The sequence below is a fragment of the Parasteatoda tepidariorum genome, chromosome 3, assembly GCF_982258835.1.
Source record: "Parasteatoda tepidariorum strain Cologne lab strain chromosome 3, Ptep-v5.0, whole genome shotgun sequence".
NCBI classification, from domain to species: Eukaryota; Metazoa; Arthropoda; class Arachnida; order Araneae; family Theridiidae; genus Parasteatoda; species Parasteatoda tepidariorum.
The window spans coordinates 102853584-102869981 of NC_141757.1; the positions used below are offsets into that span (position 1 = coordinate 102853584).

Genomic DNA, 16398 nt, shown 5'->3' on the forward strand with positions numbered 1-16398 from the left:
ATTCTTGTAAAAGTAGTCAAAAGTAATTTACCGGAATAGTTCAAAATTGTTCCTTTACAAAACGATACATTCTGATTAATTTTATGACTTCTCTTTATTACGCATGTACAACTATAAAAAAAGAGGAAATATCGAGATTTACAGATTTTTCAAAAGTTTGAAATTTTTACAGAGTCAATTTAGTTTCTTTAATTTCTCTATTGTTAAAATACAAATCTAAATAAAAACTAGATACCACAATACTACTGCGCAACTCTAAGTAAAAGAGCTCTAAAAACATGGTACAATAAAAATATATTGATCTCAAATATTTACATCAGACATGTACAAATTATACAAATAATGAATGTTCTTTGTATTCATTAATATTCTCTGGTATACAAATTATTTCTGGCTAGATGAGGATTAAATTGGGAGTTGTATTTTCTAGCTCTATCATCAAGAATGACTTCATCTGTTTTAGAGGTACCTTTACTAAGGTGTTCCAAAAATTGTTGTGACTTTCTTTTCTCTTCTGCTTCTCTTTTCAGACGTTTTGCTCTAAGCTCTTCTATTTTGGAGAGCTTCTTGGGAGGTGACTCATTTTTGCTTGAATTATTACTGGTATTTGATTTCTCCTAATTAAAATATTGATAAGAAATTAATTACAAATCTGTATTACATTATTATCTACATCAATATAAACATTTTACTCAAAATAAATGATAATTTATTCAGAAACTTTTTTATATATTTTAATTGGAATAACTGAAGAATTTAATGGAAAAAAGTTCTCGGGCTCAGATGGGACAGTCGGCTAATGCGTTGCTCATACTGCTGGTTGGAGAACTGGGAGTAAGGGACTGTAATCCTGGTAGCCAGCAAAGCAACAGGCAGGCATAAGGAACAAGATGCACTCTGTCACAGCTCCTGTTTATTGTGGCATGAAAATTTGAAAATAAGGGAACCATCTTTGGCGATGTCTACATCATCTATTCAGGGTCAAAATTACGAAGCATTCCTGCTATGGCTGTTATAACATAGAGCCCTAAAATTGGAACTAGGTGCTCAGCTATGATTAGGTGATGTGGGGTAGAAGGTTTTAAGTGACAATATTGAAAAATTTGAGGTAACTTATATCAGTATGATTTATTTTCTCAAATTTGTCTATTTTTCCAATATAGTGAGAGAAAAAATAATGAGTGGCAGACTTTGACTATTTTGGAGTGGAAGAAGATTCCAAGTGCATTTGCAATAAACAGCTAACAAGTTTCCATAGTCAATGGCCTTAGGTTTTTCCTTACAACTTTTAAGTCTCAGAGATACTGGCTCATCAAAGTTTGCAGCTGCTTGAATTGCTGCAATCAGGCACTATAACGGCATTATTGAAGTTTTCCACGCCTTTAAACGGTGTTGTATTTGGTCTTAGATTTTAATAAAGTGTAAGCATTTCTGAAAATATTCTGGCACCTGCATTTTCCCTTTGATCTAATGGAGACCTATAAGTATAGCCATTCAGTCGGAAGATACCTGGTATTTTCAGTTTCCAAACATAACTTTCAAAACTGTATCTAAAACATTCCACCTATGCACCACTTCAGTTAGATCATTGGTTTTAAAAACATATCACAAGTAAACTTAAAAGTGCCTCTGCCACAACCGCAGACAGTGTCTACTAACCTTTTCCAAACAATTACTCTCTAATATTTGCTATAGTCTCAATGTAATTTTACGAATTTATTAATTTCATCTGTAAGCAATGAAAATGAATTTTGAGACTTATTGATTTCACTACTTGGAGGCTTGCGGACAACAAATATAGGTAAAGCATGATCTTGGTGTTCTATTGTCAAGGTCTAAACATTAAAGCTGATTTACTCATATTCTTGAAAATGTTGCTTAGAACATTCTACTGTGTGTCATTGAATCAACTATATAACAGAATTAGGCAATTTAGTAATATTGAAAAGTTTAATATCACAAATTTAGAAGTAAACAAACAAAAAAAGATTTAATTTTATAGTTGAATTTCTAGTAAAGTGTACTTAATAATGATTGTGATAAAACAGAGATTATTGTTATAATCGTTACTTTTTGGTCAAAGACATGATTTAATTGTGAAAATTTAAAAATAGAGAAATATACAGCCATGAATAGTACAAGAATTATAAAAAAATGAAATGAACATAAATTGATAAGGAGTTGTGAAATAATTATAATTACATGCTTCAAGTCATTAATGAAGAAATTATGAAAACTCTTCTATACTAACACATTTTTTTCATATTTCTCAAGAAATACTCATAAAATTATTTTATAACTTAAGAAATGTTTAGGTCATACAATTTCTCATACACATCAATTAAATTTAAAGCTTTTAGAGGTTTGAGAGACCGTCAAAATATAACAAACAAATAAAAGTGTTTTTGAACGTCCTGTATCAAAAAATACAGCAATAAGCTTATGACTTGTATCAATTACTTTGGTTATCACATGCAACAAATACATAAAATTTCATAAACCTAGCTTAAATACTCATAGAGGTATGGACATTCTTATAAAATCTATTTCTTTTTGCTTTCCATTTTATAATTACAACTTAAAAAATTTCAATAAAATTAATAAAACTTTTCAGCATAGTTTTTAATTAATAATAAAAATATAATTTTAAAAAAATTGCACAAGAAATGAGCATTATCTTGAAAATTTAAAAAATTTCATTCAATTTTCTATGTAGTTTTTGTAAACTTGGAAAGAAAGCTTTGAACACTAAAGGATTTTCCATAAATTTCATTTTGCACTATTAAACAAGATTTATTAAAAATGTCATCAACATTACATAAGACCAACCCCTATTAAATTATGTTTTATTTCACACGTTTTCTTTTCTAATACCATCACATTTCATTGTTCGGACCATTATTTTAGGTATTATCATAAGTCATTAAATTTTGTTATATGATACAAAATAAAATTTATGGAATATAAAAAATTACAAAAGTTGCTAACAAAATTTCTAGAAACTTTTTAAATTTTCAAGATATACAAATTGGACTTTTTCCATAAGTTACTAAATACAATTAACAACAAAAGTATGAAAAAAAAAATTTTAATGTTTTATTTGCATGCACAGAATAAAAAGCTTACTTAAATACTCATAACTTTTTCAATTGTTAATGAATTTCTTTCAAAATTTAAAATTATATTTTTATTATTAATTACAATATTACTATAAAGTTTGTTTAATTTTATTGAATATTTCTGCTATTATAGTACGAAAATTTAAGGCAAGAAAAATTAGTTTTTTTATAAAAATGTCCAAATTTCCACGAATATTTAAGGTAGGCTTAAGAAATTTTGTGCAGTTATTGCATATTATAACCATTTATAGTATATTAAGTAAATGAATAATAGAAATAAGGATTATAACAATTATTTGTGATACAAGTTTATGGCTATATTTTTTGGCATACGGTGTTCAAATTTTTACGATATATATAGCCATGAATAGTGTTTTTGAACGTCCTGAGCCAAAAAATACAGCAATAAGCTTACGACTTGTATCAATTACTTTGGTTATCATATGCAACAAATGCATAAAATTTCATAAAACTAGCTTAAATACTCATAGAGATATGGACATTCTTAAAAATCCTATTTTTTTTTTTTTTTTTTTTTGCTTTCCATTTTATTATTATAACTGCAAAAATTTCAATAAAATTAATTTATATAGTAACTTTATTTTTCACATTTTTTAAAAGTAAAATTCATACTGAAAAACATTTTAAAGTTGATTGATAGATATATAAGCCTTTCTGTTACTTTAAGTACAGTACGGAACCCGTTATCCGGAAATCAGAAAACCGGAAAACCAAAAAACCGGAACGAAATTCGATAAATTTTCCCGCAATTTTTAAAATTTGTTTTTTTTTACCTCATAAGATTTTAGGATTTTTCTTTCTTTTTTGAAAGATGTTTACCTTACCATCATTTCAGAAATAATCATTAGTGTATTACCTCATCGTTTTTTCTTATTTTTAAGATTATTTCCAAATATTTTTTTTTTTTTTAGTTGGGTTTAACACTAAAAAAACGGCTTTTTGTAGCGATTCAGAAAACCGGAAAAATCAATTATCCGGAATAGCGATAGTCCCGACCGTTCCGGATAATCGGTTCTCTACTGTATATTAATTCCGTTTTGAATTTAAAGGAATGCAAAATTTTTCTTAAAACGTATCAGGTTTAATGCATTTTATAAAATTAACATGATTAAATTTCTTTAGTTTCAAGTGATATTTAAATTATTTTGTTGCTGACTAATAGAAAAGGGATTAATAACTATTTTTATATAACTAATGATACATTTGTTTAAAATTCTATACATGGGCAAAATTAAAAAAGATAAAAAAGGTAAGAAATGCAATACTTTAATTGCTATGATTGTTAATACCATAAAAGAGTTATATATTATTTATCCTTAATAATGATTCTAGGATACAGGCACATACAAGCAATACACTACAACAACTTAGATCAGAAGGCAGTTGGTGGTAGCAATCACACCATCTCCGTAGCATGCTCTCCAACCACTCAACTGAGCACAGACTTTCGCAGCTCTGAAACTGCCAGAGACTTTACATTCGAGTGAATTATCAACCATCGAGAAACAATTGGGGGAAATGCGGGCCAAAAAGGCCCCTAGCACTGGGGATTGAACCTCAACCTAAGCTGAATCAAAGATAAAATCCACCACACAAACAGAGTGACACAATACTTTGAAAAATATCTAATAAACAATAAAATAAAAAATACCTTTTCATGTATATATGTTACTTTACCATCTGATTGTTTCTGTTTCATTGACAAGAATTTATTCATTTCAACTAAGGGATCAATTCTAGATTTTTGTTTTGAATGCGGTGTTTCTTCTTTCCTAGAACAAATACAATTTTTTATAAAAACTTTCATAAGAAATCAAACAAAAAAATATTTATATAAAGTTCTGAAAGAATTTCTGGGCACAGCAGCAATTAATCTAAAGAGAATCAGCTCTAATGCACAATATTTAGACTTAAATACTAAACTAAGGTGACACTTTGCTGTATGCTACTTTCCAAAAATGAAAATTTTGCTATTCTCAACCATTAATATTGTTTCAACTAACAACAAAAAATAGACTGAACAAACTTTTACTTGAATCGGACTTGATGTTTACCAGAAAACCACAATGAATAATTTATATAGAATCTAATGGAACAATATTTTTCTAAAAGTGGATTTAGTATCAATTATGTAACTGTCTTCAGCAACGATCTGTTAAATATATTGTTTTTCATTTTCCTCTTTTGAGGGAATATTATTGCATTCTTGCATAAAATTTTTGCAGCATCATTTACAACTGCCACTCATGTTTTCCCATTCCACTTTTATAATCAGGATTATCTCCCTATATTGTTTAGAAAATCTCTTGAAAGTTTTAGTAGCAAGATTTAAAAGAAGGAAAAAGAAACTCTACAAAAAAAAGTTTGCTATGAAAATTATTTTGGTGCAAAATGTATATCTTTTGATGATTTATTTCCTTTTCATATTTGCTGCCAACATAGCTTAGGTCATATTTGTCTTAACTATTATTAGATAATTAAGGTGAGCCTAAAGCCACAGTATGAAGATCCAAATGCCAGTGATGATTTAAATTTATTTTTCTTTTTTTCCCATACACCAGCAACTTTACTGATTTTTTTATCAATATCCTGATAATTTATCAGTTTATGCATTAATAGAAAGTCACGACAAGGTGCTTTAATTTCTTTGCTGATACATACTAATCTCAAATGCACATTCTGGAAAGAAAAATATACAATCCTTTTAAAGAGTTTTTCAATTAGATAATTGCACATATTTTGAGCATATGAATTGCTTTGTCCGTCCACCTAGCATGACTTACGATACCTGGTATAGGAAATGATGTTTCTCTTTTCTAATGATGTCAAGAAAGATCACTAATAACTCCAATAATCATCTCACAGAAAGGTAATACATGAGAAAATCAAGAATGAAAGAGCAGGCATCTTCTTTGCTTCTAGTTAAGTAAAAAGTTTTGTAAATTTTTTCCCAGATTTCTCTAAATCTTTTGAAAAGTGCCATATCACACCTTAAAATCTAACTTTAAAAATATGATATTAGCAACAAAAAAAAAAGGTTATGGTTGAACAATTTTTCTTAATTTAAACAGGCATGTTTTTATTTGAGTTGCTTGATTTTGTATAGAAACTAAGTGTTAGAATTTTATCACACTTATTCTTCCACGTTTAGTCAACAACAAAAGATTCTTCGTAAGATGTCAGGATTTCAGATACTCCTAAGAATTTCTCCTTGCTATGCAAATTAATCATAATAACAACTCCATTATTCTTTTTAATATTTTTCCATTATCCTTTTTAATATTTTTAAATGCAAGAAACAATTTTTCACTATCTGGGTTAATCTAATGAATTTGCGCAAGCACAGCATGCAAAATAAATAAATAACTAAACAGACCACCATGAAATAATTTTTGATCTAATAATCTGATTTTCCCGTTCCAGAACTCAATGATAATGGCTCAAGGGGGTGACCTCAAATATGTTAATTAATAAGTGCAGACAATATTTTAAGTAACAAAACCAGACACAAAGACTTACTTCCTCTGAATAAACATACCTTTTTTTTGACAGAGTTGGATTTCTGACCCCTAAGATATCGGGGGTAGCCGCAATCTGAGAAACATGGCCCCAATTGTTTGGTCAGTAGAGCGGTCCAAAATTTGAACCCCTTAAAGTAAATTTTACTTTTTGCCAATTTAGCCATATTTGAAGAAATGTTTAAGTTAATTGAAAAATTTTTGCACACAATTATAACAATGATTTATTCAAATATAATTTCCATATAAAAATAATTTATAGTAAATATTTATTATCTTTTATTAATTTTATTTAATGATAGTCAAAAAAAATTTTGAACTATAAAATATACAATTTTTTACATCATTTTAAAAAAAATTAATTTTACATTTGTTGAATAGCTCCTGAGAAATTAAATTTGAAGAAAATTCTAAGTTAAAAATTAAGAACAATTTGCCCAACTTAAGAATTTTGCAGAGTAAAAATGTAAAAAAAATTCTTTGAAATATTAAAAAAAAATTAAATTTAACAGTTTAAAACTTTTTTGACTGTAATGAAATAAAATATTAAAAATATTTACTCGAAGTTATATTTGTATGTAATTATCTTAGGATTAACAAATTTTATAATTGTGCACAAAAAGTTTTCAATTTGCTTGAAAAGTTCTTGAGATATAGCCAAAATATGCAAAGAGTAAAACTAACATTAAGGGGCCCAAACTTTTGAACACTCTCTTGACCAAACTATTGAGACCATATTTCCCAGATTGTGGCTATATTTTGGAGGTCAGAAATCCGAATCTGTTGAAAAAAACCTATGCTTGTTCAGAGAGAGAATGTTTTTGTATCTGATTTTGTAACTTAAAATATCATCTGTATTAATTAATTAGCATATTTGAGATTCTCACCTTGAACCATTAAGTTCTAGAACATGAAGATCCGATCATTTAATCAAAAGTTATTCTGTGGTCCTTTTTTTAATATTTTATTTTATAACTGTTGTTGAACAGCCGACCCAATTTTGGGGTTTACGACTACTAATGTTCGATTCCATAGCCTTGCAATTTTGAACCAATCCAGAAGACATCCCTAGATCAAATATTTAGGAAAAATTGACTTCGTGGAGGACGTTTTGGTGGATCTATATGTTCTAAATAATAAACTGAATTTAAATGAACAAAGTTGTGTCTTTATTTGTCCATGATTCAACTCCCTTTAATATTTTCTTTTAAATTCAAAACTGGGTATTATTTATCGGATAAATTTTTTTTAGATTATGTTAATAAATTAATACTCTTCAAATAATGTAATGTTACACATGAAAAAAAAAAGATTAATTTAACTCTTACTTCATATAAAAAATCATAACAGTATGAAATTTTTTTTAAATGATTCTATATTAACATTTTTCTAAGTAACACTTTCATAAAGAAAAAAAAATGCCTCTGCTGGAATAAATTACTTTAATATATACTATAATAAGAAATATTTTAAAAAATAAAACAATGTCAGATAATACCATCAGAAAATTATATTGATTAGATTTCATTTTAATTTAATATTATAATGAATGTGAAAAAACTAACCCATCTGGTGACAACACAGCAGAACTAGACTTGAGATACCAAGGAGCTTCGCCTGAAAAAAAATATCCATTGAGAACAATCATACAAATTGATGAACTTATTTCATAAAACAAAAGATAAATTTCTAAACACACACTGATTTAAAATTTTTAACCTCTTAATAATTTTGGTCATTTAAGAAGGAAAAAAAATAAATATTAAAATGCATAATGAAAATATTTCATTCATTTAAATTTAAAAAAAAAACGAAAGATAGAAACAGACTTACGGTTTCAAATAATTAAAATTTTCATGTTTTCATATAATTTAATGGTAAAAATAAATATCTGTACAGTGATATTCAGAAATACAAGAATAAAACTGCTTCTGTGGCCTGAAAATCATTTGAATAATATTCTTAAATAAATTTAGCTTCAAAGTCTAACAAGAAAGAAGTATGTTATGAAATTAAAGAAGTATAATACTTTTTATGAATACTTTAAAAATATAGATATTTTATACAAAAAATCCAAATAGTATTAAAAGTTATGTTAGATTTGTTAGACAACATAGCTTCAGCTATATAATTGATTTTGAAAATTCTGATTGACACTTTAATACCACAAACAACTTTTTATTATTATTTATTTTAGCTTCCTAGCATTATAATTGAAAAGAAATTTTTTTCCCTACAAGGTCAGTTTTTATTAATTTTATTTTTTATTTTATTGTTATATTTGAGAGTTTATTTTATTTTTTATATTCACGCAAAAACTATTTTCTATATTCATTAAATAACGTGGTTTTAAATAAAAACAATTTAAAATAAAGAAAAATTTAGTACTTTTACAAGAAAAATCAGTTTTCTTTTTTAAAAAAAAATTAAATAAATCTAACATTTATCAGGCTACTTCAATTAAATAATTTAAGAAAAAATCATAGACCTTTATTTATTTATTTAAATAGAAATGTGTAAAAGAAAGAAGAGTATTGTTTTTGTGTATCCTATATTATTTTTGAAACTAGACCAAGATAATAAATAACATAAATTTAAATAACAGGGGTCTGTCCAGACATTTTGTGAAAGGTCCTGTTTTTGTAAAGTTGTGAAAAAATTACTCATAATTTGGGAATACTATAAAATAAACGTTAAGTCACATTCTTTCAACCAGGGTCCTGCTTTTGTGAATTTGTGCAAATAGGATCCTGTTATTGCAAAAAACTTTTTCAAGGAGTTTTTAAATTGTAAAAATAGATACAAGATTATGCTCTACACAGTAAAATTATCATTAAAAAAAATTACATTTTCAAAAATGAACAGCAATTGCTGCTACTAAATTAGAGATGCAACATACAAATATTTGGTATTTAGCCTATTCTGCTAAATGCAGAATATTCATTTCGGACAAATAAAGGAAGAAGCGTCTGCCGAAGACAAAACTTAGTTCGTTCACATTTGTCTTTGCCTAAGTAAGTCAGTATTCCAATGCTTTTTATCACAGTAATTTTTTAAACTCATTAGTTTTAGCACAGTTAAAATTTAATAGCAACTTTTTTTCAAAAGAAAATAATAAATAAGTATATAAATAAATAAAAATAATAACTTACATTAAGAACATCCAAGCGTATAATTAAATATATTTTGTAAATAATTTTCCACTGTCTTACATTTTGCTTCTAAAGAGCTTTAACCTAAGTAAATCAGTAACCCAGTATCTTAAAAAAAAATCTTAAAATTACATTAATTTTAATTTCGTTCAAAAATATAGTTTTGGCACAGTTGAAAATTAATGGCACCATTTTTTAGAAAAAAAATTATCAAAACTTATATTAAAATATATATTATAATTTTTTTTTCTGTTTTACCTTTTGCTTCTAAAGAACTTTGGCCTAAGTAAGTCAGTAACCCAATGTCCTTTTCATATTTTTCTTTCCGAGCTTTCTCTTCTTCTTCATGTTCTTTATTAACACCTCCACTGTATCCCTAAATCAAAATTAAACAAAATATTAAAATATGATAAATTCTTTATGTTTTTATTTCAATTTTCCTTAATGACAATTTTTATTACAAAATAAATAAATTTAAAGAACTTTGAAATCGTGACAAAGTAATAATTTTATTAACCGGTTAGTAAATAATTTAACAGGATTAAAAATTAATTTAATTATTTAACATATCAACGAATGGTCAAAAGTGTTACTTATGTTTAAATTTCTTTATGAAAAAAATATATATATTACGTAGCCAGCTACTGGATAAAAATTTTTCAACACATAATAAGTAATACAAAAGTTTATCCGCACTATTTACATTTAAATTCATATAACGTGGATTTAGAAATGAAAATAAAGAAACTTTTCATAAATAAGTAGTAAAAAGATTTTTTATTCTTCAATAAAATAAATTTGCTGATAAAAGGATAAATAATCATGCAATTCTTAAAGTCAATACAGTAGAAACAAGCAGATGCTATGTGGCCATCGAGTTTTCATATTTCCAAATAAAAATATAATCATTTAAAATTTTAAAACAAGTTAACATAGGACTTTAATATAAAATAGCAATGTTCTGTACAGATTTAAAAATAATAATAATAAAATTTTATTAAAATGGCAAATTAAATTAAAGCTAAGAGAAATTATAAAAAACATTAGTAGTAGTTTTTATTTTATTTTAGTAGCAGGTTTAAAAAAAAACATTTATTTTTTCAAAAAGAAATTTTTTTTCAAGAAAATTTTTATATTTAGCTAATAGGTACTTAAATTATATGCATGCACTTATTATATTAAGGGTCCAATAGAATTAATAGAAATTTTTTAAAAAAATATGTGACACTAGTGGACAAATTGTTAAATATACAATAGTATGCAGCTAACTAGAAGATTACTTATTATAAAACAAATATTGAATGATTGACTTCCACAAACCTATTTGATTCTTAATTACATTTAACAAAACAAAACAAAATATTTACGCAATATTTTTCTGTTATAATTATTACAATTTATTAATATTAGATCATTAGATCAACAAAAACTTTCATACACTTGTTTGTTAGGCCAAAGGCTAGTCTAAGATTTCAATATTGATGCCTATTTAAATAAAAATTTGAGCACAGGCTTAATTTTTGTGAAAAAGTATATTTAGTTTATTTTAAAATGGATATTTATCATGAAATTTAAAAAAAATAAAATTTCTTTTAAATAAGATATTTATCATGAAATTTAAAAAAGTATTCAAAAATAGAAGGGATAATATTTGTTATTTTAATATCAATATTTTCTAAGTCGTTCAAAAGTTCATAAATAAATTATAAAAAATGTAGAAATAACATATTGCAGTGTATCAAGAGGTATCATATCATCAGTGTATCATATTTTTGTAAGAGGTATCAATCAAAAAATAAAATTTTAAAAACCCGATTATTTAGGAAATTATAAAAAAATTGTTTAGATTTCTGTGATAGACCAGAATACTTTTCTGAAAATCACATTAGGAAATAAATTACATGAAATTTAGAATATCATATATAGGGTAAAAGAAATCAACAGGTCTGTTTTGTGTAAAAATATAATAAAAAAATAAGTTTTGAAAAAGCTTGCATATTCTGAATTGACTAGAAAAATTCAATGAGGAATAACTGATAAAAAAATTATTTTGCAAAAACTAATTAAAAAAACTAAACAATAATGGACAGAAGTTTTTCTAAATAACTAGATAAAAAAAACTCCTAAAATTTAAATAAAATGCAAGATGAAAAAAGAAAAAAAAATTATTGATTAGTTGAACAATCCTAGACTATATGGAATTTCAAATAAGTATTTATAGAGTTCAACCACCGTTTTAATTTATTTATACCTTCTATCGAATAAAAAAAAAAATTAAGCTTTTGGTTGTTAAATTAAGGTAAAAGACTCATTGATTAAATAGAACTGCAAAAGTATTTAAAGCTGCTCTTTTTTACCAATAAAACAACAATTAACAATAAAATAAGGAAATTAACAATAAAATAAGGAAATTAACAATAAAAGGAGAACAAATGACAATCAATTAAATATATATCAATTAAAATCAGAAAATGAAGCATTTAAAAAAATGTGTTTTTATTAATGATTATATAACTTATTTCGATCCACTCAACTCAATAATTGCAATAAAGCTTGAGATTTTCTTAAAAATGCTTTGTAAGTTTTTAAATTGATGATTTTTTTATATTCTTGCTGATGATTTCTTTCTTTTTATATTGATTTAAATAAAATTGATATAAATCAATGTTAAGGAGTTAAGGAAACTTATTATTGAATTTTAGAAAAATAAATATATAAAAACAGAAATAACTAGTACAGCTACTTTAAAAAATAACAGAATTAGCTAAAAAAGAATAAATATGAATAACTGAAGCTAATTATGCTCAAAAAACATGAAAAAAAACTAAATCAATATACTGAATGATTTCCAGAAAAAAAATTTAAGATAAAATACAGCTGACTCTTTTTAATTTAAACATGGATAATTTTAACACTTCTAAACACAAGAAACTGATGCTAGTTCCCTAACAATTCCCAATTGAAACTATTGTTAAAATTCTATCTGTTTCTAAGATCTGTCCAATGCTTCGGTTAATTCAAAATTTGATGTAGCAAAAACCAATATGTGTCCCTGTTTAAGCCTTAAAAGTGATTAATAATATAATATAAGAAGGTTTTTTTAAATGTCAGATTAATTTTAAAAATATTTTATGCTATTGAAGATCTTGTTTATAATGAAAAATTAAAGCAAACAGTTATCACAAAATATTTTAAGTGAATCAATATAGAGATGTAATGTGAATGTAAATTACATTTTTATGAATTTCCAATTAATAAGAAAATTTACTATAAATATACGAGTTATTTATAGTAAATTTTAGTATTAATTGGAAATTCATAACACATACATCTTTAAAATTCTAAAAAAGTTTTATGTACATTTTTTTGTTTTGTTTAATATTGAAATAGTAATAATTTTTTTTCTTCTTTTTTACAAAACAGTGCTTATTTTTAAATTATTCTAATTTCAATCTTGGTTTATACAAACTTTTATTCCCTCACTTTTGAGTTCAAATTGGAAAAGAGAATCAGTTGTATTTCAATATTATATATTTTGATTCACAATTTACAATAATTTAAATATTAAATAAATATGATAATAAATAATGCTTACACCAGCATCCTCCATTTCTTGGAAAAAATTAATGTGTTTATTGGCATCATAAATTTTTGAAGATTCAGTGTTAGATCTTGTAAATGGTATTTCATTATCAGACCCTGTTAAGGATGTATCAGATTTAGCTTTCTTTCGCAATAGATCTGTCCTGGCTTCTTGCTCCTAATATAGACAAACAAAAATCAAATATATACATATACTAAAAAAAAATTTTAAATTAAAGAATTACAGTAGGGAACCGATTATCCGGAAGGATCGGGACCATCGCTATTCCGGATAACTGATCTTTCCGCTTTTCTGAATCACTACAAAAAGCCGTTTTTTTTAATGTTAAACCCAACTAAAAAAAAAATTGGGGGAAATAATCTTAAAAAGAAGAAAAAACGATGAAGTAATACACTAATGATTATTTCCAAAATGATGGGAAGGTAAACATCTTTCTAAAAAGAAAGAAAAATCCTGAAATCTTATGAAGAAAAAAAAATTTTTTTTTAAATGGCGGGAAAATTTATCGAATTTTGTTCCGGTTTTTTGGTTTTCCGGTTTTCTGATTTCCGGATAACGGGTTCTGCACTGTACATCGAAAAAATCAGCTAGAATCAACCTTTGAAATAAATAACCATAAAAGAAAAGGTAAAACATATTACTTTTTTTTTCTATAATTATATTAAAAAATAAAACTAAAATTTTTAAGATTATTTTAAGTTGTTTAGTGCATAATAGTATAGCTTACATACATTAATGTAGTGCATAATATCTATTACTAGTACACAAAAAATTGTTTTCATGGCGCCTCGGACAAAATGAAATCTAGTTAACATGAAATAATTATGATAGTCTTGCCAATTTTGCTTTAACGAGGTTTGATTTTAATAGATTTCAAGGTCGAATTTAATTGCTCTGCTACACTGCAAATAAATTTTCTCAATATAATGGAGAAATATTACTTGGTAAGGAAATATCTGTACAGATTTGCTTTAGTAGCTTCACAGATAAAGTTAGTAACAACATGCATAGATTATACACATTTGAATTTCAATAACTAACAAACTGGACAATAAAGAAAGAAACCCACAAAAAATTAAGCTAAATTTTTCAGATTTGCAAAAATGTCTTCAATTTTAAGATAACAAAGTATAAAACGGAAAAAACAAACAATTAACAATAAAAATTGTGGTCGCATAACAATATAAATTTCAATAGTTTAATATTTGTGAGAGTAGCAAAAAAATGCAAAAGACAAATGGTCAAGTTTTATCTTATGACATACCATAGTGTTTTTATTATTGAAAAAAGTGAAAATTACAAACTACATAAATTCCTTGATGTGGCAAAGCTGCTCATCAATGTTGATAAATTTTGCTTCCTAAAAATGTTGCACATCAATAATTCTTTTAAAATAAAATTTTAAACAGCAAACAGTTAAAAATTCATATATTCTTCCAATTTTTGCTTCATTAAATAATATTGTAATAAAATATTAGGATTTACAGCACCAAATAAAATTGAATATCACTAACTGCTTGAAAAAGGATTGAAAAACTATAAAATGATTGAAAATACTTAATTGATATTTCTGTGCCACTGCCCCATTTAATGACCAGTTTAGCATAGGTATTGATATGAAAACCTTCCATAAGAGATATAAAAAGTTTTAAAGAATCTAAGAAATAGGTTTAAAATAGAATATATTAAAATAATAAGAATAGACTTGAACCTAAGAATAAAATTTACAAATATATTTGAATTATTCCACTTTGGAAGGTTATAAAAACTATAACCAGAATAATGATATCTGTGTATTAAATTTCCACATATTTTCATAATACCAGCAAAACCTAACAGCGCAATTCAGCATCACTAATAGTTAGGCAATTCTTCGTTACAATCAGGTTAATGAGAATAGTACTTTTTTATTGTACTATAACATCAATAACAAGTCTGGATATTAAAAAAAAATACATCAAAATGGTTTTGAATAAGCGGGTGGAGATATTTCCGTATCGTGATCTGTTGCGCCAACTACAATCGTCAAGGTGCCAAATAGATTTTAAACTTGCAAATTTTTTTTAAAAAAAACATGTAGGCGGTGGCTACGAGTTATACCTTTCGAGTTGGTCCCTTTCTGTGATGTTTTTTTAGTTTCTCGCGGGGGCACTGCCCGGAAGTTTCAAGATTTGGCAATTATTCGGCCACAGATCACAATACAGAAATCTCCTCCAACGGGTATAATCTTTAGAAAAAAAATTTTTATTTAAGGACAATTTTTACCGCAAGACGAATTCGACGTTTCAGTTCTTTTTCTTCTTCAGCAGCTTTAGCTTCATCACGGCGTACTCTTTCAATATTGCGTTTAGTACGCACATGCCAGCTGTAAATAGAATCAAAATTTCAGCAAATTATTTATTACAACCTACAGCTAAGAACAGGAAAACATATAATAGGGAAAAAAATATAACAGCAATCTCTAGTACTTATAACAAAATTAATTGCATGGAAAAATAATAAAGCGAATTTTAATTGTAAAAATTATGTACATTATTAAATACTGATTTGTAGTTATTATGCTCTTTTATTATATAGATTATAAGAAGTTATGTTAATAATACATTTTACAAACAAGCAAAAAATGATTAAAACAGAACCTTATTTACAAATTTTTTCCAGCACACAGAAATGTATTATGCTAATCATTTAATGAAAATAATTTCATACTAGTTGATTTCAACAAACTATATATTTTGAAAGAATTTAGTACATTACCTTTTCTTGGGTAGAATATTCATCTTCAACAAGGCGACTCAAAGTTCTGTAAATAACACTTCATAAAACTACTAAATGTCAATTATTTAGTATCTTTTTTTGATTTAATAATTTATGTAATGAAGAAAATATAACCAAGTTTCATCTAAACGCTTCGGGAGTAAACACAGCAAAACACTCAGCAATAAGTAAACAGATTTGATTGATTCATTGATTGTATGAAAATA

The 16398-nt window shown here is 25.8% G+C and overlaps 1 protein-coding gene across 1 annotated transcript; it reads right to left on the reverse strand.

Moving 5' to 3' along the window:
- Positions 1-275: 275 nt before the first annotated feature.
- Positions 276-16375, reverse strand: LOC107438785 (leukocyte receptor cluster member 1 homolog). Its single transcript, XM_016051158.5, has 7 exons — positions 16172-16375; positions 15680-15779; positions 13406-13570; positions 10069-10186; positions 8224-8275; positions 4792-4912; positions 276-617 (listed from the first exon to the last, which is right to left on the reverse strand). The coding sequence occupies exons 1-7, from the start codon at positions 16192-16194 to the stop codon at positions 363-365; spliced, it is 834 nt and encodes a 277-aa protein (XP_015906644.1). The 5' UTR covers positions 16195-16375; the 3' UTR covers positions 276-362.
- Between the last annotated feature and the right edge of the window lie 23 nt (positions 16376-16398).